At 36.3% G+C, this 26416-nt stretch overlaps 1 protein-coding gene across 2 annotated transcripts; it reads right to left on the reverse strand.

Moving 5' to 3' along the window:
• Positions 1–2044: 2044 nt before the first annotated feature.
• mycbpap (mycbp associated protein) lies at positions 2045–25820 on the reverse strand. 2 transcript variants are annotated; one of them, XM_051121473.1, is made up of 20 exons: positions 25777–25820; positions 25555–25647; positions 21850–21980; positions 21594–21759; positions 21409–21515; positions 21084–21258; positions 19270–19385; positions 17375–17525; positions 15267–15370; positions 11817–11920; positions 11634–11742; positions 10870–11038; positions 9683–9870; positions 9464–9610; positions 7740–7847; positions 5556–5683; positions 5375–5475; positions 5187–5299; positions 2590–2718; positions 2045–2192 (listed from the first exon to the last, which is right to left on the reverse strand). In XM_051121473.1, the coding sequence occupies exons 2-20, from the start codon at positions 25619–25621 to the stop codon at positions 2109–2111; spliced, it is 2397 nt and encodes a 798-aa protein (XP_050977430.1). In that variant the 5' UTR covers positions 25622–25647; positions 25777–25820; the 3' UTR covers positions 2045–2108. The 2 variants fall into 2 exon arrangements, with proteins under 2 accessions (XP_050977430.1, XP_050977438.1); XM_051121481.1 differs by lacking the exon at positions 25555–25647 and having other exon boundaries at positions 25691–25816.
• Positions 25821–26416: the final 596 nt, after the last annotated feature.

Raw genomic sequence — 26416 nt, forward strand, 5'->3', positions numbered from 1 at the left:
TTTTCGGGTTTGAGTTGTTTGTTCATCACGTGACAGCCCAATTAGCTAACCTATGCAGCCTGAGCCGGAAAGAGAATTGATTAGTTCATCTCTCGAGTCCTCGGGTTTGAGTCGTTCGTTCATCACGTGACATCCCCGTAATGTTAACCTATGCAGCCTGAGCCGGAAAGAGAATTGATTAGTTCATCTCTCGAGTCCTCGGGTTTGAGTCGTTCGTTCATCACGTGACATCCCCGTAATGTTAACCTATGCAGCCTGAGCCGGAAAGAGAATTGATTAGTTCATCTCTCGAGTCCTCGGGTTTGAGTCGTTCGTTCATCACGTGACATCCCCGTAATGTTAACCTATGCAGCCTGAGCCGGAAAGAGAATTGATTAGTTCATCTCTCGAGTCTTCGGGTTTGAGTCGTTCGTTCATCACGTGACATCCCCGTAATGTTAACCTATGCAGCCTGAGCCGGAAAGAGAATTGATTAGTTCATCTTTTGAGTCTTCGGGTTTGAGTCGTTCGTTCATCACGTGACAGCCCCATAAGGTGAACGAACGACTCTAAAACAGGTGAACTAATTCCAGTACAGAACCTAATAGGATGTTGCGCATGCGCGACTGAACGAATCTCTCCCCGAGGCGACTCGTTCGTCCCGAGTCACATTAAAGATTCGTTCAAAATGAACGAATCGTTCAAGAACGACCCATCACTAATAGCGAGCTAACTCCACAGCTAGTATTCAGTTACAGTCTCCGGAGAACGATAAAGCTGACAAAAGGGAATTTATTTATTTATTTATGTATTTATTTATTTTATTTTAAAATGTAAGTTTTTATTATCTATTTCAAGTTTAACTAGATAATTAATTTCGCAAGAATTACATGCACTCCACCCATATGACTTACCTTTCTTAATGAGACTGCAGTTTCGGTCTACGGACCGTTAATAATTTTAAACAGTCGCTGGCGGGAACCATGCAGGGCTGTGACTAAAATAATCCAACAACGTTCAAATGTACCAACGTCAGAAATTTACCTAACATACCCAGTGGTTGGGGTTTAAAAATGATTACTATTTGTAAATGTTTGGTCTGTTATATATCTTATGTCGCTTTGCTCCGTTTTAGCTGAGCTTCTTGTCTTCTGTCTTCCGTTTGTATTTCCACAGTCTGAAGGTAAGGTCGTACAAATTTATGAATAAACCGTTCGTTTTACTGATATTTGTTATGAAATTTATGACATTGGCTTCGAACAATACAAAGCACATTATAACTTTTGTTAATTCTACAATAAGTAAACCTACTTCAGCTAATTAGCCTACTGTTTAACAGCAATGCTGCAGAGCTACTGCAAAAAGGGAAGTTAAAAAACAAAATTGTAAAGATGCCTGCACACTTGTTTCTCTACTGTATTACAAACATATCTTTATTTATTAAGATTTATTTTTCGCGTTTTTGTTCCTTTATTATGATAGGACAGTTAGATGAAAGGAAGCAACTTGGGAGAGAGAGGGGAAAGGTCCATGAGGCAGGACTCGAACTCAGGACGCCCTAAGCGCAGTGACACAGTATGTTGGCGCGTTCCCAACTAGGCTTTTTATTTGTTTATTTATTTTTTAATTGTAATTATTTTAATAAATAATGCAATTTTCTGCATACATAACAGTGTTTGTTGCTGCATTAAAACCTTAGTTTTCATATAGATACTGAAATGTTTTCCATTTAAATGTTACTTGCAAAAAGTTGAAAATTTTATCAGAATAGGCTATACTTTTGAATGGACATCAATGAAGATGCTCAGATGGTGTAGTTACAGAACAGGATACTGATGATAACCAGATAAAAATTTAGCCATTTGGACTTGGAAAGCTTTGACGGACAAGCTCATACTTTTCTTGAAACCTTAATATGATCTTCCTGAATGATTTCAGTGTCAAACTTAACCATTTCAGTTGTTTCAGTCTGCTGGAAGGACTAATTTAAAACTCACCGCGCACTGAAACACAATCAGAAACACATCAGAGGCTCTTCTGGAAAGCAAACTTACATTTACTGACATGTGCATTGAGGATCTGACACTTTTGACAGTATGTAACTAGAGAAACGAAGACAGATGGAAGTATTAATATGTTGTCTGAGGAATGTGCTGAGTGTCATCGAGTAAATCACACAGAGAATCCACCATCCTCTCCATCAGCACATACACCTGAAACACACACATCAGCACAATATGACTAATATGACAGTATGAATCACGAGGTGTGAATGTGTGATGAAAAATCACGAAGGAGTGTGTGAGTGGGTCTGTATCATAAGTGTGTCATGACAATAGCTGTGACGTCACAATCACCTGTTACAGTGACACAACTATGGAAGAACAATATTATACATACATATATTACTTTTCAAATAAATGCTGTTTTTGATTTCTGAAAGTTCATGTGATACTGAAGACTGGAGTAATGATGCTGAAAATTCAACTTTGATTACAGGAATTAATTTTATTTTAACAGATATTCACATAGAAAACAGCTATTTTAAATTGTAATATTTTCACAATATTACTGTTTTTACCGTATAATCTAAATCTAATGCACATGTACCTGTGTGTGCAGCGCTGCTCTGTATGTGTCCTGTAGTGTGTGTGAGTGTTCAGTAGTAAAGCTGGAGTCTCTCTCTCCTGTGTCCGTCTTCCTTTCCTCTGGCACATGTTTCCTCATGCTCCCACATTCCTACACACACACACACACACACACACACACAGGGTATTAAAAGCACATATTTGTAAGTGTCAGAGTGTAGAGTCAGTCTGAGTATTTATACTGCCACTATGATTCTGTTTGTGTGCGGGAAAGACAGACAGATCAGAGAAAGCGAGAGAAAGAGAGAGAGAGAGACAGGTTGAGACTGTTAGCGGGTGTGAAAGCATGCAGCTGTCCTGCGCTGAGAGCAGTTAGCATGACGCCCACAGAGCGTGAGTCAGCGAGAGACGTGCTCTAGTGAGTGAGCAGCCTACATGGACAGCAGAGTCAGCCATCAGATGCCTTACAAACCCACAACAACACCAAACCACACGCTTCACCTTCTCAACAACACTGAAACTCAACGACTGATGACAGAGTGCAATGGGGGGTTGCTGTGCAGCTGCTAAGATGTTCTTGGTGGTTGCTAGGGTGTTCTGTGTGGTTATGAAGTAGCTAAGCACTGATGTCCTGGGTGCTAGCATGTTCTGTTTTGACTGACTGCTGTTCAGTTGCTAGGGTGTTCTTGATGGTTACTAGGGTCTTCTTGGTGGTTGCTATGCAGTTTCTAGGGTGCTCTAGGTGTTTGTTATGCAATTGATAGGGTTTTGCTAATACATTTTTGGTTGCTAGGGTTTTTGACTGGTTCCTAGGGTATTTTGCACTGTTGCTGCACAGTTGCTAGGGAGTTCTGGATGGTTGCTATGTGATCGATAGAGGTTTAATAAGATGTTCTTGGATGCTAAGGTCTTTTTGACTGCTTACTAGGTTATTCTGTGCTGTTGCTACAGTTCTGGATGGTCGCTAAGATGTTCTGCCTGATCGCTAGGGTGTTCTTGGAGGCTGTATTGTTGTTGCTAGGGTGTTCTGAGTGATTACATGCACAGTTGCTAAGGTGTTCTGGATGGTCACCATTCAGTCAGTCTGGGTTGTGGTTGCTAAGGTGTTCTGAGTGGTTGCTAAGATGTTCTTGGTGGTTGGCAGGGTGACCTAACTGGTTGTTAGGATGTTCTGAGTGGTTGCTATGCAGTTTCTAAGGTGTTCTGGAAGGCTGCTATGCAGTTGCTAGGGAATTCTGGGTTCTGGTTGCTAAGATGTTCTTGGTGGTTGCTATGCAGTAACTAGGGTGTTCTCTGTGGTTGCTAAGATGATCTTGATGGTTGCTATGTGACCTGGCTGTTTGCTAGGGTGTTTAGAGTGGTTGCTATTCATTTGCTAGGGAGTTCTGGCGTTTAGTTTCTAAGATGTTTTTGGTGGTTGCTAGATTGGCCTGACTGGTTGCTAGCGTGTTCCGAGTGGTTGCTATTCGTTTGTTAGGGAGTTCTGGCATTTAGTTTCTAAGATGTTTTTGCTGGTTGCTAGGTTGGCCTGACTGGTTGCTAGGGTGTTCAGAGTGGTTGCTATTCGTTTGCTAGGGAGTTCTGGCGTTTAGTTTCTAAGATGTTTTTGGTGGTTGCTAGGTTGGCCTGACTGGTTGCTAGGGTATTCTGAGTGGCTCCTATGCAGTAACTAGGGTGTTCTGGGTGGTTACTAAGATGTTCTTGATTGTTGTTAGGGTTACCTGACAGGTTGCTAGTGTGTTCCAAGTGGTTGCTATGCAGTTTCTAGGGTGTTCTGGGAGGCTGCTGTGCATTTGCTAGGGAATTCTGGGTTCTAGTTGCTAAGATGTTTTAGCTGGTTGCTAGGGTGACCTTACTGTTGCTAGGGTGTTCAGAGTGTTTGCTATGCAGTTGCTAGGTTAATCTGAGTGGTTGCTAAAATGTCAGGGTGACCTGACTGAGTGATTGCTATGCAGTAACTAGGGTGTTCTCTGTGGTTGCTAAGCTATCCTTTATGGTTGCTAGGATGACCTGACTGGTTGCTAGGGTGCTCTGAGTGGTTGCTATTCAGTAACTAGGGTCGTCTCTGTGGTTGCTAAGATGTTCTTAGTGGTTGTTAGGGTTGGTGTATGGTGTATGGTGTTCTGAGTAGTTACTACGCAGTTTCTATGGTGTACTGGGTGGTTGCTAGGGCGAACTGACTGGTTGCTATGCATTTTCAAGGGCGTTGTGAGAGGCTACTATGCAGATTCTAGGGGGTTCTAGGTGGTTGCTAGGGTGTTCTGAGTGGTTGCTATGCAGTTTCTATGGTGTTTTGGGAGGCTATTGTGCATTTGCTAGGGTGTTTTAGGTGGTTGCTAGGGTGACCTGACTGCTTGTTAGGGTGTTCCAAGTTGTCCCTATGCAGTAACTACGGTGTTCTGGGTGGTTGCTAGGTGTTTTCTTCCTGTCTCCCAGTCTGGAGATGAGAATGAAGTTCCTCCTTCAAAAAGTGTGATTGTGTCAGCTGTTTTCTGCTCCAGCAGGTGAAACACTGCATCTGATCAGTGACCAGTAAAGTAGCAGCACATCAGACAGTGGTGTGTGCGGTGAGGTTTGCTGTCCTCTGCTGGTGAACAGCATCATCACACTCTCTCTCACCTCCACTGCTGTCAGTGCTGCTCCTCTCGTCTCCTGCAGCTCTCTGACACTCACTCGTCTCCTCTCGTCCTTCATCAGCAGTGCTCCTCTACTCCGCTCCTCCTCCTCCTCCGCTGTGGATCAGCACAGTTAATGTCAGACCTCAGCATGAGTGTTTGTGTGTGTGTGTGTGTGTGTTTTGTCCTCACAGGTGTCGGTCCAGGTGTTGTTCTCCTGAAGGCCCAGTGTGTGTCTCAGTCTCACAGACTCAAGGACCAAACCGTCCAGCAGCTCCCTCCATAACTGCACACTGCACACACACACACACACTTGTGATCATTATCATCATCTTCATCATCATCACGAGATGTGTGTGTGTGTGTGTCTCACCTGACGTCATGCGCTGTCACAGGTGCGCTGTGTATCTGCGGTCGCTGCAGCTCCAGGATCAGTGAGTTAAACTGGTTCAGACCCGTCTCTTTGCTCTCATCTTCAGTCTCAGGCATAGACAACAGCACCTAGTGGACGAACACACACACCGAGTTCACCTAAACATCATTTACTGTCCCTCACGACACTCCAAACCTGTGTGAATGACTCAAAAGTGAGACATTTTACAGAATGTTCACACTGCTGTTCTCCATGCAGTGACAGTGAATAGAGATTTTCAGTGGCTTCATTTCAGTGTGGCCGTCACAAACACAACCATACAGCTTAATAAAACTACACAATACGTTTCCGAGCTTTCAAGGTCACTTTGAACTGTCATTTTATTGAAAAGTGCTGTGTGAAGATTGTGTTCCTCGGAAGAAAGACAGACATATGGGTTTAGACATATTTGACAGTCGGTAAATGATGACAGGAACTACACACTTTCTTCTGGGAGTACAAAATATTTGTTTCACTATATTCATATTTTATTATCAATCATATATGAACATATATATCAACATATATAAATGAGAACTGCATAGGATATAACATATAATAATTGCAGGCAGTACAATAAATACAGCCATGACATACATTATTTTTAGCACATTACAACAATACAAATTTGTTGTATGTGTTTGTGTTTATTTATTTATTTACATTAAATTAGGAGTTACCTATTTGTGATCTGATGAAACACTAGTAACTCATTAAATCATAGAAATTTGAAAATAAATAAATACATTAAATTAAATTAAAACTTATAGTTAAAAATGATTAAATATTTTATTGAAAGTATTGGTAAATTATTGACATATGAATTTAAAATCTCAGGAAGACTTCAAGAAATATTTTAGTTCAAAGGAGTTTGGCAATCCCTCACCAAAATGTATATAAAAATAATATTAAAGCCTGAAAGGTTAAGCAAAAATGAAGCCTAATTTAATAAAAAGAATCACAATAGAACATAAATTAATTAGTACCAGAGTTATTTTAGTATCCCTGATATAGTATTACAGTTTTTAATAATATTTTGATTTAGATTTTATTTTATATAATTTTTTTCACTTTACTTTTAAAGTTTCAGTAATTTTGTTGTGCCTTTTTGTCATTTTTTTTTTATAGTTTTTGTTTTATTTTAAATATGGCTATATAGTTTTTGTTTTGTCTACATTTTTATGTTTTAATTTAAGTTAGTATTTCAACTTATACTAAACAAAAAGTGTATGCTTTTTATATTTACATTCTTCTTTTTTTGGTTAACATTTATTTTATTTCAAGTAACTTTGTTGTGTTTTACTCAACAATAATAATAGTATCATAAAAATAGCAACACTGTGTGTATATATGTATATATATATATATATATATATATATATATATATATATTGTGACGGGTGTCCATTCCATTCACCGCTGCCCTGGCCGGAATCACACACACCTGGCGCACCTCATCAGCGCCCAACTCGGCTCAGCTGCTGCCAATCGCCGGAGCCGCATAAGGGAGAGAGGAGAGGACGCCTCAGACGAGCTTCAACTCCCAACGCAGCAAGACGCCTAATCTCTCTCTCTCTCTCTCTCTCCTGCCGCAGATAGCAGCTGAGCCCTGGACACGCCGTTCCAGACCTTCCTGCACCTTACCACTGCACCTGAGGAGAGCACTAGCGAGGACGAGCACCCGGAAGCCACCACCACTGGTCACCCATCACTGCCACTTCACTTCTATTTTTTCACTCAAATATCATTAAATCCACCCTCCGGGGGTCTTTCATGTCAAAACCTTGTTGTGTGATTCTTCACCTCGTTACAATATATATATATATATATATATATATATGAAATATATATATAAATAATATATATATAGCTTTTTTCACATTATAGCAATGAGAATGTTTTCTTTACATAGTATATATATATATATATATATATATATATAATATTGAAAATATAATAATATAATAATGAAATATATTGTTAATTAAATTAGTATACATGTATCTAAATACATGAGTATGCATGTTTTATATAATATATAATATAATATAAAGATATATAACTATAAATCACATACTGAGGCCTAAGCATCCTGATAATCACCCTCAAAGCACATGCAGTCAGTTCATATGAATTATGCCTTACCTGTCCGAGTGTGTTTAATGACAGATCCCACGGCGACATGTGTCCTGACCCATTGACCTGCTCCCATAAGCCCCGCAGCGCTTCCACAGGTTCACGCTGGTACTGCACCTGCCCAAAACACATCAGCCATAGAATAACACAAAAAAACGCAACTGTAAACCATCAGAACAATATGTTTCTGCCGCATTCATTTTGCGAGGATGGTCTGTCAGTTCCAGGGCTCAATAACGCTGTTCTCTGGCGGGAACATGAGGGACCGACACATGCTGAGCTGTACCCGGAGCCTCAGTCATGTTCTGGCCTAAATTACACGACTCAAGCAATTATCCGCTTAATGGAGCTGATTATCGCCGTTTGTGTGGACGTGAGCAGTGTTTAACAAGCTGCTGTGAGTACAGACCGAACAACGAGCAAAAAAACTGAGGAACATGTTCAAACATTGCAGTTTATAGCAGACTAAAGCTGTGGATGTGCTTGAAGCCTTCGTTCTTTCCATTATAAATGGAAAAAAAAAAATTAAAGCTTTGGTAATAACACACAACTGGCCAAATATAATACATGACTCTGTTACACAGTAACCTGGCAGAATGACTATTATATTCTTTCATATTAAAGATGATTGCTGTTGTAGTTGTGATGTAAGGCTTTAGGGTGCAAACATTACTCAATTAATGGCAGGAAAAGCAAGGAAATCAACATATTATGTACATTAGTTACATTAAATGTAATCATCTTCCAAACTAAATTCACCACAGTGCTGTTTTTGTAATTATATATGCTTATTGTGATGAAGACAGTCTTTTGATCAAGCTTTTATTGAGGGCCGATGAGGATCTCAAGGTTTTCTGTGTAAATCGATGGTGTCTGACTCACAGCTGCGGTGAAAGCGTTTCTGATTCTTACCGTGTAAAATCCAGCTTTGGTGAAATGCATTGAAAGGTTCCACATGCCATGAAGCTGTATGCTAAACTGATTTAAATATATGTTTTTATGTCTTTGGATGGTTTCAGCAATGTATTTTATCCCTTATGTAACGCACAGCATCTACTACTTCTATCTACTACTTATTATATATTTTTTTAAAATGCATAAATATGTTTTAACATGTTATACAAATATTATTTATATAGAGTATTTTATATATAGAGAGAGAATATAAACAATTATAAAACACTAAAAACTAAATAAAATGTTATAGAAAAATGTTTTATATAGAGAGACAAAAATATATAAAAATAATATTGTTATACCTATTTTAAAACACTAACAACTAAAGTAAATTATTATCATTAATTATTTCATTAATTTAATTAATTAATTTAATAAATTGTATTATTACATAATTAATTTAATTTAAAAAATGTACATTTTGTAGACAGAAAGAGGGAAAATATATAAAATTTTAATTTAAATAAAAGATAAAATACTACATAAAAATAAATGTTTTATATATAAATTATTAAAAGTTATTTTAAAAAAAGTCACAATAAATAACTCCTCTGGCAACGAATGCAGCCCATTAACTGGATTTCTATATGTATATGTACCTTTATTTTTTATAATGATTTTTTTTAACAATGCAGCAGCTTTACACACAGCTCATCTGATTTGATGTCAGAGCTATAAATATCAGTTTCATAATGTCGTTTTGTCATGTAATGAGGGCCGTCCTGCAGTGAGATCAGTGTGTGTGTAATGCTGTGTATGTTGCTGTGATCACGTACGTGAGGGTTGAGCGTGTTGAACAGCTCCTCGTCTGTGATGTAGAGATCAGCAGGAGAACTGGGCCGTTCTGGAGTGTGAACTCCTCTCAGCAGATCCCTGACGATCCGTCCACAGAGAGACACGGACGCTTTCTGCTCCAGCTCCTTCTACACACACACACACAGAGTATCATTTTAAATGAATACATGTTTTCATTGAATTAAATGATACACACACACCTCCAGTGCGGCTCTCTGCTGTGCGTTGTTGTCCTGCTCTAAAGCCACGCCCCTCAGAGTGACCCGCAGTGAAGCTCCGCCCATCAGCACCGGGTGTGTGTTCAGGAGCCACACCTCAGTCATGATGCCCGCAGACACGCTCTTGAAGATGAAGCTGATGCGTTTGGTGCTGCCGGGCAAAATCACCGCTGACAGAGATGACCAGATACACATCAGTGTGTTTTAGTGTGCAGAATAAGACCACAATACCAGACAAAACTAGTCTTGAGTAGCAAATAATCCCCCCATATGATTGTAAAGCACTTTGGGTGTATAGCAATACACAATGAAAGCGCTATATAAAATGCGATCATTCATTCATTCATTCATTCATTCAAATTTGTAGCAATAGCCAAAAATACATTGTATGGGTCAAAATCCATGCCAAAAATCATTAGAATATTAGGTAAAGATCATGCTCCATTGTAAATTTTCTACCGTAAATATATCAAACCTTAATTTTTGGTTAGTAGTATGCATTGCTAAGAACTTCAGTTGGACAACTTTAAAGGCGATTTTCTCAATATTTTGATTATTTTGCACCCTCAGATTTTCAAATAGTAGTCTCGGACAAATATTGTTCTATCCTAACAAACCATACATCAACGGAAAGTATTTTTTATTTATTCAGCATTCAGGTGATGTATAAATCTCAATTTCAAAAGATTGACCCTTACGACTTTTCTTAAGATTTAAGAAATGAATACTTATACTCAACAAGGACAACTGATCAAAAGTGACAGTAAAGACATTTATAATAGTACAAAAGTTTTCTCTTTCAAATAAATGCTTTTATTTTGAACTTTCTATTCATCAAAGAATCCTGAAAAATAAAATGTACCAAGGGTTTTCAACATTGATAATAAATGATTTTTTTGAGCAGCAAATCAGCATATCAGAATGATTTTCTGAAGGATCATGTGACACTGAAAACTGGAGTAATGATACTGAAAATTCAGACTTGATCACAGAAATAAATTACATTTTAACAGATATTACATAGAAAACAGTTGTTTTAAATTGTAATAATATTTCACTTTTTTTTACTGATTTTACTGTATTTTTTATTCAATAAATGCAGCCGTAGTAAACAGAAGAGAGTATTTTAAAATAATGATTGCAATGAGGTTTCTGATGTGTGTGTGTACCTGTAGTGCTGTTGAAGTAGAAGTGTTGGGTGAGTGTGTGCGTTTGCGTCAGTTTCTCCCAGCTATAGTAAATCGCGGTACTTCCTTCGTTCTTTAACTCCAGATCAGCGCTCACACTCTGTCCTGTGACCGTCTCAAACATCAGCCTGACAGAGACGCCCTCCTGTCCCTGACACACACACACACACACACACGTGACATACCGTATGATTGGTAATCTTGTGTGTTTAGTGTTTACACTACAGCAATGAGCCACCTGAGAGTGTTTTACCACGGTTAAGGGGTGTTTTACACCATTACACCATACACCAACTAGAAGTTTAGGTGGCATAATGATTTTTTTAAAAAAAAGAATTAAAAAAAATTCAAATTCAAAAGTTTGAATCTGTTAAGTTGAAGGCTTAGTTACATTTTTACAGTTGCCAGGCAACATTTAAAATTTAAAACGCAAAATTTAAAAGCAATTTTAAGCAATCATTTTTACTAATAATTAACAAATAAATTTATATTTATAATTTTCATATGCCAAACAGAATTGTAAATCTAGTTTACATTTTGCAGCTCTTTGAATTTGTGAAGCTCTCAACTTTGAATGTTGAAGTTTTTAAGGTCTTACATTTAGATGGAGTCTCTTTCACTTGTTCATTTATTCTATATATCGTGACATATAGAGTTGTGGTGATGTACAGTGACTCATGTGGTGATATAAGATCTTCATCCTGCCGCCCACCTCAGACCTGCAGTGCCATTTTATCTCTTCATACCTGGTGGGAGGAAGTGCTGCCGGTCCAGGGCGCCAGATCCCCACAAACCCTGAGAGCGGGACGCAGCTCCACGTCCATCAGCACATCCTCATACGCCGCCAGAGGGGCTCTGGAGGAGAATGAAGAAAAGTCAAACACAAACAGGTCAAATTAAGAAGAGAGTCACAGGATATGGAGTCATACTGGTTTTCCTTCTGCTCTTCATCCTCATCTTCTCTCTCATCCGGCAGAGGAGAACATGAGGCGATGGGAAGACCAGACCCGACCACCTCCAGACCGTCAGCCTCCTGAGAGCAGAAACAGCACAGATAAGAGCTTAGCAACAGAGATGTTTCTCCACAGAATAACACCTCAGTCATTTCATGCATTCTGTCCCAACTCGGAATGACAACTAGTGACTCGTTTGGGTCTTAATTTCTCAAAGGAGAAACATTTGAGACACTACTGTGAGATAAGAGTTTCAATAAATCCACTGATTAATAAACACTCGAGCTGAACGTGAGTGTTTGTGATGATCAGCTGAGAGGTTTTGTTTTAGAAAACCGAGCTGTTTAGAAATCAAATATGCAGATAAGTGGCAGAAAAGTACAACGAGTCCATTGAGAACAAACAGAGTGACCACACACAGTAATTGAAAAGCGAAGGGATTATCTTCTTAAAATGCAGCATGATTTAGTCGTCAACCTATTAAACAAGAGCTAAAGGGTCTATATGTGGAACACAAGATCACAGCACATCCGGCGTCTCGCTAGCAGACGTGTGTTGATGTGTTCCCATCCTAGAGCTGGTGTTTCGGTGATAATCGCTAGTAATCGGTGCAGGAGATGCGTGGATCTGCTCTCCAGGGGCTGAAGGGTACATGTGTGCTGCTGAATACTAATACAACTCACACAATAACAACAACAGCAGCAGCAGCAGCCTCAGACATACGTTCAGTCCATCCAGACGACTAAATGAGTGGAGAACATCACATAATAACCTGGAGAAGAGACACTCATCTAGTATTTAGGTGAAATCACATGCGCATAAATAACGTATGCTGCCGCGGTCCTTTAACAAGCTTGTGTGAGGCAGTGCGTTTAGCGACGGCACGTTTTACACGTGCAGGTATGGATTGGGCACAGGCACATGTGAAGGATAGACTGCTAATGAACATCTTCAACCTGTCATTCACTCTGTGTTTCTTTGCTGTGATTGTACCTTCAGTGCTTGAAATGGCTAAGATGACTCTTCTTCTTTTTCTTCTTCACAAAAGATCTGTAGTTTGAAACCTTTAATGTACAGATACCTTTCAAACTTTGTTCTGTAGACACTTTCTGCTTTCCATTATGTTTCATAAGCATGAACATCTTCCATCAACTTAGAAGCATTCAAAAGTTCAGTCTGTAAGATTTTTTAAAGTTCTCGTCCGCTCACCAAGGCTGCTTTTATTTGAGCAAAAATACAGTAAAAATTGCAAATATTATTGCAATACAAAATGATTGTTTTCTATGTGAATATATAGTGAAATGTAATTTATTCCTGTGATGCAAAGCTAAATTTTCAGCATCATTACTCCGGGCTTCAGTGTGTCATGATCCTTCAGAAATTATTCTAGTATGACTTGCTGTTCGAGAAGCATTTTTGATTATTGAAACTGTGATATATTTTATTTTTCAGGATTCACAGATAAATAAAAAAAAACTGCATTTATTTGAAATCGAATCTTTTGCAACATTATAAATGTTGTTACTGTCACTTTTGATCAATTTAATGCGTCCTTGATGAAAAAAAGTATTATTTAAAAAAATCGTACTGATGCAGTATATTGTTAGAAATATTTGCCATACAGAATCTAAATGTTAATTTCTTTCTTTCTTTTTTTTTTTTTTTTTTTTTTTTTTTTTTTTTACAGGAATGCATTTGGCAAATGCTTCTATAGAAAATGACTAATTCAAGGTTAGGTTTTCATGCATTTCCTGGGACTCAAATCCATTACCTTGGCATTGCTTGTGTCTTTCTCTAGTGTTTGAGCTACAGGAATGAGTCTATTTAATCACAATTTCACACACATAACCAGATAAACACCTAATTTAAATATGCTTATATATCCTTTATGGACATATACCCTTCATATATGCTTAAATCCTTTACCTGTCTATTATAGGGAATGAAGATGTGTTCATAAACTGGTTTCATTTTCACCAGTTATCAATTAACACTCCAATAGACTGTGTTCACATATTGAGCAGGTTTTGTTGACATATCAAGACCAAATGTCTAAAAAAGGACAAAAAGTCCTCAAATCAGATGACAGCTAATACACAGACATAATAATGTCTTAAAATGCAGGTCATATGGTTTTTTAAAGTGTCATAATATTGTGTTGGAGTCAGAAAACAATTTCTGTAATTTTCTCAGAATATATTCTCAATGATTTCACAACGGTTTGTTCGAAGCAGCTTTGAATGTAATGTCTGTAAACCCCTCCCTTCCATAAGCCTACTCTGCCCTGATTGGTCAACTGGCCAAGCCTGTTGTGATTGGCACAGAGATGAATACTGTTAGTGAGCGTGTTGCCAAGTCTGCGGTTGTTTTTGATGTCCGCGAATTAAAGCGACCCCAATAACGTCATATTTAGCTCCTGGAATGTTAATTTACCAGAGGAACCCAGACAAAAAGCATGTGTTTTAGATCCCAGAACTTGACTGGGTTAGTTCTGAGTAGCAATTGGGCGGGTTTTGTTGTAAAAACTTGGCAACCCTAATGCACCTGTGTGTTACAAGTGTTAATGTGAATAACTGATAAAACAACACAGTTTGTAAACCAAAATATGTCTAAGTTACATTCATTATTAAACAAAGTAATTAGAACAATGACAGTCAACATTAATTAACACATTCTTAGGAAATAGTGGGTTCACAGCAAATTATCAGACCTATTTCAGTAAGACAGTAATATCATGGTTTACCTGGAAACCTAAAGCTGCACTATGTATACATCACATATTAGCACAAAAAAATAGATAATTGAGCACTCAATTATTAAATCATATATCATATGTATAAATCGTACATATGGGTTGTGGTTCGGAGACGTTTGTTAGTCCAAATAAAGAAGACTAGAAGCTAACGAAGATAAAAGTCCTTGGTAAAATCACAAGCACACAACAAAAGGTTTGAATTGTTTTGCTGTGGTATCGTGGAAAAAAAAATAATTTTAACAACTGATTCTTTACATCATCATCTTTCGGCAATTAAAGCAAAATAAACTCGGTTTCACAGCGTCTTCTTGACATGATGTAAACACACTAACTAGCCAAAGTATTTGTGTGCAGGTCAGACTGTATTTCGTGGACAGGCGGGGATTATGCTAATATGTTACCCAGTGACCTAGATCGATAACAGGCAGAAGATTCTAAAATATGACGTCTCGTTAAGGCTTTCTTTTGAGAGACAATATCTTTATGTATAATACACTTTTTTGATTAACAACTTCGCAAGCTATCCTTCATCCTCAGTGAAGAATAGCCACGTTACAAACTGCAAAAGTTATTTTTTGAAAACCCATATGACCTGCTCTTTAATAAACGTGTAGAAATGCAGAAATGTTCAGAATGCAGTAGTTGACAGAAATCAGCTCTGTGTGTCTTACAGGAGGACTGAAGTCTTTCAGCACGTCCTTGAGCTCATGAAGACGCTTCTGCAGGTACAAACTCTGCTCCCAGGCGCCGTTCACCGCCTCACACGGCACATTACCTACAAACAAACACAATAGAGAACATCTGAGAACATCACAGCAGCTGTCTAGTCATATATTTTGTGTATGTAAAGACTGCGTTGATTTGTGTTGATGAAAGCCTGAAATGGCAAACAAACAATTTCCTTTTATTTGAGTGAATCTTTTTGCAAATTAGCCTCTTGTCTATTATAAAGACGTGAATCAACAACAATCTGGTGTAATTCAGTCAGTTTCCTTTGATGGGCGATGACCATGATGGGTTTTCATTTGTCGTGATGAACAGGTTCAGAATAAACGCCGCCATTAATCGGAGCGACTGTTGCTATAGAGACAGGACATGTGGAACAGATTACAAATATGCACTGTTGTTTACAAAGAACAAATTCATCCGTGAAAAACATTCATTTTCTCAAGACACACATGTGCATTCTGCAGTTATTGTTGTGCTTATGCAACACCGGTGAGATCTTCCAGAGAAAAGCCTGATTCTGTGAGCTTGAAAGACAATATGAATTTATAATTTATAAATTTGTTTTTTAAAACCAAAAATTAAGTTTAGGGAGTCGGGCAATAGCGATAGCAATATAGTTGCCCACTGCTCCGGGTGTGTCTTCACGGTGTGTGTGTGTGTTCACTACTGTGTGTGTGCACTTAGATGGGTGAAATGCAGAGCACAAATTCCGAGTATGGGTCACCGTACTTGGCCGCACGTCACATCACGTCCTTTCCTTCCCTTTCCTTTCCTTAAGATTCACATATAATGTACTCACCCCCTTGTCATAGATGAAGAAATTATGTTTTTTGAGGAAAACATTTCAGCATTTTTCTTCATATAATGGACTGATACGGTGCCCCACGATTTTGAACTTCCAAAATGCAGTTTAAATGCAGCTTCAAACGATCCCAAATGCGGTTGTAAGCGATCCCAGCTGAGAAAGAAGGGTCTTATCTAGCGTAATGATTGGTTATTTTAATAAAAATAATACAATTTATATACTTTTTCATGCCAAACGCTTGTCTTACTCTGCCTGGACTGTTTTTGTCCCGGTTCATGACAGTTAGGGTATCTCATGTTCTCCCTCAACTTCAAAAAAATCATCCTATATCACAGTTTTACCTTTTTTGTTAAGGGTGTTTGATCTTCTTTCCATGTTTACTTTGCAAAGACTGTGTCAGTACTTCTGCAACGATGTAGGATGATTTTGAAATGATTTTTGAAGTTGAGGGAGAAAATACGATTGGAGTTTTTCAACATACCCTAACTGTCTTGAGCCAGAATACACAGAGTTCAACGAGAGCAAGGCAAGACGAGCGTTTGAGAATAAAAAGTATTTAAATTGTATTTTTTAAATGAAAATAACAGATTGTTTCACTAGACAAGACCCTTCTTCCTAGGCTGGGATCGTTTACAAATGTTTTCCTCAAAAAACATAATTTCTTTATGGCTGAAGAAAGAAAGACATGAACATCTTGGATGACAAGGGGGTGAGTACATTATATATGAATCTTTGTTTTGGAAGTGGACTTCTACTTTAATGGAACAGTATACTGAACCTTTAGACAAAATATGTTTTAAGAAGTTTCGCACATTTTGAGGATCATATTTGATTTCATATTTGCTTTTATGGCTCATGCAATTCAATCCAATATTGATTGAGAGATGAACAAACAAACATTCCTCATGTCAGATGTTTTGGAGGCTTGGGAAGATCATTCCTCCACTGAGGAACAATGAAAGTAAAGCTTCTGGAAACAAACATTCCTCAAAACTCACTGATTTTTCTAAAAATTGTTTGATGGAGAAACAAGTAAAGCCAACCTGCTTCAGTCCAGTAAGTGCTCATCTGGAAATATGACTAAAGTTATTCTTGTTTACTTGAAAAAAAAAAAAAAAATCAGTTAAGATTTGAAAGCAAACAGACATGTGAAGCACCAGTTGACTGAGGAGCTTTTACTTCATAAAAATATCTAAACTATCAATCAGAGACAGGTTCATGTAGTGTTAGTGTTAGCGTGTGTACCTGTCTCCAGGCGTGTGCTGAGCGGCTGTGTGACGCGTGTGACGGCGGGGCAGTTTCCTCTCTGGGTTTGGGTGAGAGTGGCTGTGATCCCGCTCATCTCGTCCCCGTAATGCTGCGGGACGCTCCAGAACTCACTGCCCACACGACGACCCTGAAACACACACCAGCAACAACATGAGCTTTAGCAAATGATGAACATGAATATTATGATGGACAGGAGACTTACTGAAACTTCATTCATTCGGTGTGATATAGGAAAAGATGACTTACAACCTAGTACAAACTGACTTACAGCGCATTTGTGAACCTGGATCACAAAACCAGTCCTAAGTAGCACGTGTACATTTGTATTGATTTAACTTTTATGCCAAAAATCATTAGGATGTTAAGTAAAAATCATGTTCCACGAAGATATTTTGTAAATTTCCTACCATAAATATATCAAAACTTATTTTTTGATTAGTAATATGCATGGCCAAGAACTTCATTTGGACAACTTTAAAGGTGATTTTCCTAATATTTAGATGTTCAAATAGTTGTGTCTCTGCCAAATATTGTCCTATCCTAACAAACCATACATCGTTGGAAAGCTTATCCATTCAGCCTTCAGATGATGTGTAAATCTCAATTTCTCAATTAAAAAAAAAAAAAAAAATCTACATTTGGTCTCTCTTTGGTCAGTTTAGATGTTCCCTGTGAATCAAATCCATGATCTTGACATTACTAGCACCATTTACTGTTTTTTATTATTAAATTTTATGTTATGAATTTATATTTTTATTGATTTAGTAATTTTATTTATTACTAACTTTATTTATTTTATTAATTTTTACTTATTTTATTAATTTATTTTTATTGAGCCAGTATGAGCCTTTATATGTAATAATTTTATAAAAATGAAGCGAATTTAATTCATTTTTTAAAATGAATGTTCGATATGTTAAATTAGGCTGTTACATAAAAAATAAAATCAGTATCAATTCATGTTTTATGTGATTATACACTACCGTTCAAAAGTCTGGGGTCAGATTTTATTTATTTATTTATTTTTTAGAAATTAATATTTTTATTCAGCAAGGACTCGTTGGTCAAAAGTGACAGTAAAGACATTTATAATGTTACAAAAGATTTCTATTTCAAATAAATGCTGTTCTTTTGAGCTTTCTATTCATCTGTGAATCCTGAAAAATAAAAGTCATGACTTCCACAAAAATATTGTGCAGCACAACTGTTTTCAACACTGTTTCTTGAGCAGCAAATCAGCATATTATAATGATTTCTGACTGATCATGTGAGACTGAAGACTGGAGTAATGATGCTGAAAATTCAGCTCTGATCACAGAAATAATTACATTCTAACAGATATTTACATAGAAAACAGCTATTTTAAATTCTAATAATATTTAACATTTTTACAGTTTTACTGTATTTCTGAGCAAATAAATGCAGACTTGGTGAGCAAAAGAGACTTCAGAAATATTCAAATAATATTCCAGACCCCAAACTTTTGAATGCTAAAAATTAGGCCTAGAATAAAAGGTTAGGAAATACATCAGATGTTAAAATATACAGGAGCATTTTTTCCCACATAAATCTTGGTGCAAAAACTCAGATAACTCTCTCTTGGAAACATTCCAGTTTTAGTCCAAACTCAAGTAGAGCTAGAAAAGGTAAAAATATATATAGCAAGCAAGCAAGCAAGAGGAGAAGGAGTCACTGTTTCACACGATCGATTTCTTCCCACACGATGTGATATAATACTAAAATGATGCATGGAAACCAGGTCGTGACCTCCAGCGCCTGTGAATGTCTTCTCGCTGCTCGCAGATCAGCACTAAGGAGATTTATCACCCGACACGCGTTTTGGACTCAGTATAAACGGGACGGAGCCTCACATGTCCTGCGCTCAGAGCGGGCAGCGCTGTGCTGATCAGATCCCTCTGCTCCTGGACCCGTCTGAATGCGCTGGAGCGGTTCATCAGTAAAGACCCCGCCGGCTTCTGCAGGAACCCTACAAAACAAACAGCATGAGAGCGGCGCGTGACGACAGGAACAGCAGCAGCCGCCGCACGGGCCCTTTGTGTTGATGCGTTAGCTCAGACGAATATCATCATAACAGACCATTACTGCAAATAATCCTGTTACAAAACACCCTGTCTGAGGAGTCTGATAGTGTTTTATGTAATAACACATATTACGGTTCGCTATAGGAAATGGCCTTTGATATGGTCTGGAGAGGCTGCAGTCTTTACTGACTCATCACTTCAGCAAAGCTTCTCCATATATGGAGACCAGAAGAGACCTGACCACTGGACTAGTTATATAAACATACCGCAGCCCATCAGACAAAGACTTAGAAACTTTAAAATGCATCATTTCAGTGGTCTGAGAGGTGGTCTTCTATGGTTTGTTTTTTAATGCCAAAACACCCCAAAATAGGATTCAAAAGCATTTAAAAATTTTGGGTCGGTAAGATTTTTAAATGTTTATGAAGGAGGTCTCTTTTGCTCATCAAGGCTGCAATAATTTGATCAAAAACACAGTAAAAACTGTAAAAATGTGAAATATTATTTTAATTTAAAATAGCTGTTTTCTATGTGAATATGTGTTAACATGTAATTCACTTCTGTGATCAAAGCTGAATTTTCAGCATCATTACTCCAGTGTTCAGTGTCACATGATCCTTCATGAATCATTCTAATATGGTGATTTTCTGTTCAAGAAACATTTCTGACTATTATCAATATCAAATCAGTTGTGCTGCACAATATTTTTGTGGAAACTGTAACACATTTTATTTTTCAGGATTCTTTGATAAATAGAAAGGTCAAAAGAACAGCATTGTTGCGCACTTTAAATGTCTTTGATCAATTTAATGCATCCAGGATGAATAAATTATTATTTAATAGTAATGTATTAAATAAAATGAATAAATTATGATAACAACAACAATAATAATAATAATAATAATAATTATTATTATTATTATATTAATAATACTAAATAATAAATAAATACTAATAAGTTATGACTAAATTATTAAATAGATGTATATGTATATATATTATAAAATTATACGCAATACTGTCAAGGCAAATTTAAAATATATTTACTTTTTTATTAAGTTAACAGCATATCTTATATCATATTAACACTTACCAGTTTTTTTCCCCACCAAACTATGTGCAGTTTCTTTCCATTTTTTTTTTCTTCTTCTTTTTTTTTTTTTTTTTGTTAATGCTTTTACTCTCCAAAGACTCTTTGGTCAAAAGTGACTGTAAAGACATTTATAATGGTACAAAATATTTATGCTTAAAATAAATGCTGTTCTTTTGAAATTTCTATTCACCTATTCATCAAAGTCAAATATTATTTGAAACATATTTACCCCCACAAAAATATGTGCATATATATATATATATATATTTATTTTTATTTATTTTTTTTTTTTTAAGAAATTATTATTATGTTTTTATTCTGCAAAGACTCATTGGTCAAAAGTGACACAAAACTATGTGCAGATTTTATTCTATTTTTTTAACAGCACATACATAATTTACAAGAAATACGTGCAATATAAAAATTAAAATAAAAAAGTGATTCAGTAAAATAATCAGTATACATTTCATGAGAAGCATAAAAAAAATGTACATGTAATCAAATTTGGAGAATTTTAACCCTACGACAGAAAAACGGCAGATGGACTCACGTGAAATGAAGTCCTGCTGCCTGCGTCTCTCCGTCATGTGGCGGCACCAGTGCTGGAGGGCGTGGCTTTGATGGTCCCACCCCGTTTCTGAATGAACTTCCGCTTTATAATTGTCATTCTCATCCTCCATCCATAGAGGGGGCCGTTTCTGTTGGTTTGGAATCCGCTGCACCAGCTGAGAAGGAGTGCAACGTGAGATTTCAGTACAATACCGAAAACTTTTAGGACGAGAATAATGATTGCAACCCCATAACCCATTGTGTTCCCTAAAATATCACTGGCTTGTTTGAAATGACGTGCCACTTCAGCTGTCCGTGACCCTCACCTCCGTCTCTCCTCGCAGCTGCATCTCCATCCTGAAATCCTCCAGGCTTCCCAGAATGCTGTGCGGCAGCACCATCCCGTGTGCATCAAACCGCGGCCCACCGGGACCTTTGTTGCACAGAGAGAGAAACTAAAACATCAATCACACTTCGTTTAGTGTTCTGACCTGAAGCCACACCCACCAACCTGCATATTCAAACGGATGGGGCGGGGCATCGTCCTGTGGGAGGGGCCTCGCTACAGTGACTCTAACCGCTCTGCTGACCTCGTCTGGTGGGCGTGTCTTACGGACGTACGCGCGGGTCATCGATTTGGGCTTCTGGGAATCTGAAGGTGGTTTAGGGACTCGCAGCTACAAAGAAAGAAGAAAGAGAAGATACAGAAACATCTCCAACCGTAACATCAGTATGAGTGTGAATGAGGTGTAAACACACACGCTCACCCTCTCCAGGTCTTGAGCTGTGATGGCCAGACTCTGGATGTCGTGTCCGTTTAGAGCGGGACTGTGATCCTCCTCACCCACACATGAGGATGATGATGAGATCTCCTCACAGCCTCTCGTCAGCTTCTTATCTGTCACACGAGAGGAGAGGAGGACGAGAGAAAACACAAACCCACAGATGTGTGAATATATGAATATTTAAACCAGGGCTGTCAATCAATTATAATAATATATTGTGATTAATATCAAGATTTTGTGACATTTAATGTTATTCATTTAAATTTTTTAATTGCTTTTCAAACACTTTGACTTATGCAAAAACATGCATGTATTTTTTCTATAATCTGCACTGTTCAAAAGTTTGGGATGGGTAAGATTTTTTTATATATATTTTTGAATATTCTGCTCACCAAGGCTGCATTTATTTGATTAAAAATACTCAAAAAATGTGAAATATTATCACAATTTAAAATCTCCGCTTTCTATGTGAATATTTGTTAAAATGTAATTTATTTGTGTGATCAAAGCTGAATTTTCAGCATCATTTCTCCAGTCTTCAGTCACATGATCATTTAGAAATCACTCTAATATGCTGATTTGCTGCTCAAGAAATATTTCTGATTATTATCAAAGTTGAAAACAGCTATGCTGCTTCATATTTTTGTGGAAACCATGACATATTTTATTTTTCAGGATTCACAGATGAGTAGAAAGTTCAAAACAGCATTTACTTACATTATAAAAGTCATTACTGGCAGCAATTTAATACATCCTTTCTGAATGAAAAAAATAGTACAAATGTGACCCCAAACTTTTGAACATAGTGTGAATGGTTGCAAATTTACTTTCCTCATTCATCATAACAAATATTCAGAGATCTAAACTTTATTAGACACATATAAAAACACTCTATATTCACACAAACACTGCTACTGCTAAAAGATCATCGCAGTATGTCATTTCTATAAACAACGCCTCTTACGATAAAGAGAAAACAAAACATATATCAACAAAAGGAGAAAAACACAAGCACTGCTAGTGTAAATGTCAGTAAGTGACTATCAAAGCATCGAGACAAAAACACTGACATAAAGCGATGAGGGCAAATAATGACATCTGATATATGATCAAATATGACAGCGCCTTTTAGCTATGGAAATGCCTCGAAGGCGCATGGAAACAGACAACGGCTGTAAATTAGCCTTTTATGTGTGTGATTACATTCAGTTCCAGTTTGGGGAAAAAATATTCCCCAAAAGTGGCGGAAAACAAATTAAAAATTAATTTATGTATTTTCAATATATTATAAACAGTTAGCAAACATATTGCATTTAGGAAAAAAATAATAATAATAATAATTAGGGTATAACAATTAGCATAAACACAATATAACAACAAATTACTATATTATATTATATTATATCATATTATATTATATTATATTATATTATATTATATTATATATTCCAAATATAATATTGTCTTGAACAAAAAAAATATGATGAATAAACAAATGAAACATTGACAAAAAAGAATGTTAATACATTTAAAATTAACATTAGCACAACATAACAAATTATTACATTTTATTGTATTATATATTGTACATAAATATTGCAAAATATTGCAAAACTGACAATAAACAATGCAAAAAATTATGTTAATATTACTGAACTAAAAAAATATTATTATATCTGTGCAATATAAAAAATATATATTTATTATATTATATTATATTATGTTGCAAATATAATATTGTCAAAAAAATGACAATAAACAAATGAAACATTGACAAAACCAAAAATAAAATGTTAATACATTTAAAATTAACATTAGCACAACATAACAAATTATTCCATTTTATTGTAATATATTCTATATAAATATTGCAAAATATTACAAAACTGACAATATATAATGAAAAGAAAAATTTATATTACTGAATTCAAAGTGTATTATTATTATTATTACATTAGTAAAATATAACAAAAATATTATATTATATAATATTATATTATATTATATATTACAATTATAATATTGCCTTGAACAAAAAAAAATACAATAAATATATTAAACTTTGACAACAACTAAAAATAACGCTAATACAATAAAAAATAACATTAGCACAATATAACAATACATGATTACATTTTATTGCAATATGCTATATAAATATCGCAAACTATTACAAAACTGCCAATATACAATGAAAAAATTAAAATGTTAGTATTACTGAATTTAAAACTCATTGTTATTAAATTAGTGCGATTTAACAAAAATGATTATATTATGGATATAAATATATACATTCCATATAAATAGTCCATACAATTGGAATTCCATATAAATATTCCAAATATAATCTGAAGAAATTGAAAAACTGACAATATATTTTAAAAGAAATGTAGAAAGTTAATATTAATGAATTTAAAATTTATATTAGTGCAATAAAACATAATATACTATAATATAATATAATATAATATAATATAATATAATATAATATAATATAATATAATATAATATAATATAATATAATTGTGTGAAGGTTAGGTTTAGGGGTAAGGCATGGAAAATATCATTAGTTTATTATAAAACAATAGAAGTCCATGGAGATTCCCACTAGATAAACAAATGTGTGTGTGTTTATTAGACCGAGAGAGAGAAGAGCAGCCCACACAGTTGAGAGCGAATACTAATGAGTCACTATAAAGCTCCACACTGACTCTAGCTGACCCAGTGTACTCATACACACACACACAGTCATGTAGAGTTGGCATGCTGTTATATAAGCCTGCGCATCCTCAGCGTTCTGGAGAAGGTTCAGCGTTGCCATGGTAAAAACACAATAACTTTTCCCCCTATTCAAACACACACATCCCAATGTCCTTTGCTGCTGCCAGTCTTTCCTTTTGAGGAGGCAGAACATCCTGTATTGTTTCACAGGTGGGATGTCGGAGGAAAAAGAAAAGAGGTGAGACTGAGCTCAAAATATGGAGGATTCACAAGAGGACAACAAATGAGGAGAAGTCTTGTTTTGCTCTGTCTCTCTCTCTCTGACAGGACCACAATGACCGTTTGCGGGAAGTGAGAAAGTGAGAGTGACCGGAGACCATGTCTTCATATCCTGTCATATTCACACACACACATGTTGTGTTTACATGTTTTATGGGGACATTCCATAGGCGTAATGGTTTTTATACTGTACAAACCCTATTTTCTATCGCCCTACACCTAAACCTAGCCCTCACAGGAGACTGTGCACACTTTTACTTTCTCAAAAAAACTCATTCTGCATGATTTATAAGCCTGTTTCCTCATGGGGACCTCACAAATGTCCCCACAAGGTCAAAATTTACTGGTATTACTATCCTTGTGGGGACATTTGGTCTCCATAACGTGATAAATACCAGGTGCACACACACACACACACACATCAGTGTCTCTGTCACAGCTTATATACACACAGTGACCGCAAAAAGTACTTTGACACTTAGAAATGTCTTCAGATCATTTAACTGGACGATAAACAAGTATCACTTACATCAAATAAACAGCACAAGCACAGACTGACTCTCTGATCTGACTTAAGGTTTGTTGTTAATCTTCCATGATTATAAACTGGATCAAAAACTGGACGATTTTATCACTTAGACCTATTTGAGAAGGACTTAAGATGTTAAAAAGTTAATATAACAATACCCGATGGAGATCGAGGCCTCGTTTCTCTTTTAGAAATCCTGCTGGTTGATTTTCCGACACTCGCCATGAAGCCAGAGCTCAAACAAACCACAGCTACGCACAAACAAACAAAGCAAGACGTAAAACTTCAGCTTACATCAGGCGTGATTCTTAAATGTTGGTAAAGAGCTGTTTAATTAGCAAAACCCAGCATACAGACAATATCGTAGTGAAAGTTTACACCTGCTGCTGTTGCTGTTTACTGCACACCACTTCCGTAAACCGACGCGTTGCCGTAGCAACAGATGCGCGCTCAGGTTCCAGCTACGGCGAAAAAATTACTAGGTAGGATGAGGTAAGTTTTAAAATCATATTTTACAGTATTTCTCCGTTGTAGATGTTCGATTTAAATAAGAGAAAAAGGGGTACAGCACCACAGAAACACACTGTGTTTCCAATGTATTCATTTTCTTAATTTCTTAATTATTTTTTTAATTAATATCGTAGATATTTATTTATTTATTGAAAAAAAAAAAATTTAAAATGCATTAAAACGCAATTCATACAAATAAATAAATAAATAAATAAATAAATAAACAAATAAAAATAAATAAAAAGACACGTTTTTAATTTCTTAGTTATTTTGGTATTTTAAAAGTCCTATTAAAAGTCTACAAATAATGTAGCTCAACAGGAGGTAATTTTGTGTCATGTTACAAAATAAATAAATAAATAATTATAAAAAAAACAGGACCCCTTCAGAAACCAAACAATTGCATTTATATATATATATATATATATATATATATACATTTAAAAATGCATTACAACGCAGTTCATACAAAATGACGTCCTATGACGCACGTTTTCAAATTCTTAGCTA

The sequence above is a fragment of the Labeo rohita genome, chromosome 1 (genome assembly GCF_022985175.1).
Source record: "Labeo rohita strain BAU-BD-2019 chromosome 1, IGBB_LRoh.1.0, whole genome shotgun sequence".
Classification (NCBI taxonomy): domain Eukaryota; kingdom Metazoa; phylum Chordata; class Actinopteri; order Cypriniformes; family Cyprinidae; genus Labeo; species Labeo rohita.

Bases quoted from the DNA above. Each gene is read 5' to 3' on its own strand.
- mycbpap (XM_051121473.1), bottom strand. From the start codon at position 25,621: ATGGCGAGTGTCGGAAAATCAACCAGCAGGATTTCTAAAAGAGAAACG. The intron at 21,981-25,554 runs GTATTGTTATAT...CTCGTGTGACAG, and splicing joins GAGGCCTCGATCTCCATCGG to ATAAGAAGCTGACGAGAGGC. The intron at 21,259-21,408 runs GTGAGGGTCACG...ACTCCTTCTCAG, and splicing joins AGCTGCGAGGAGAGACGGAG to CTGGTGCAGCGGATTCCAAA.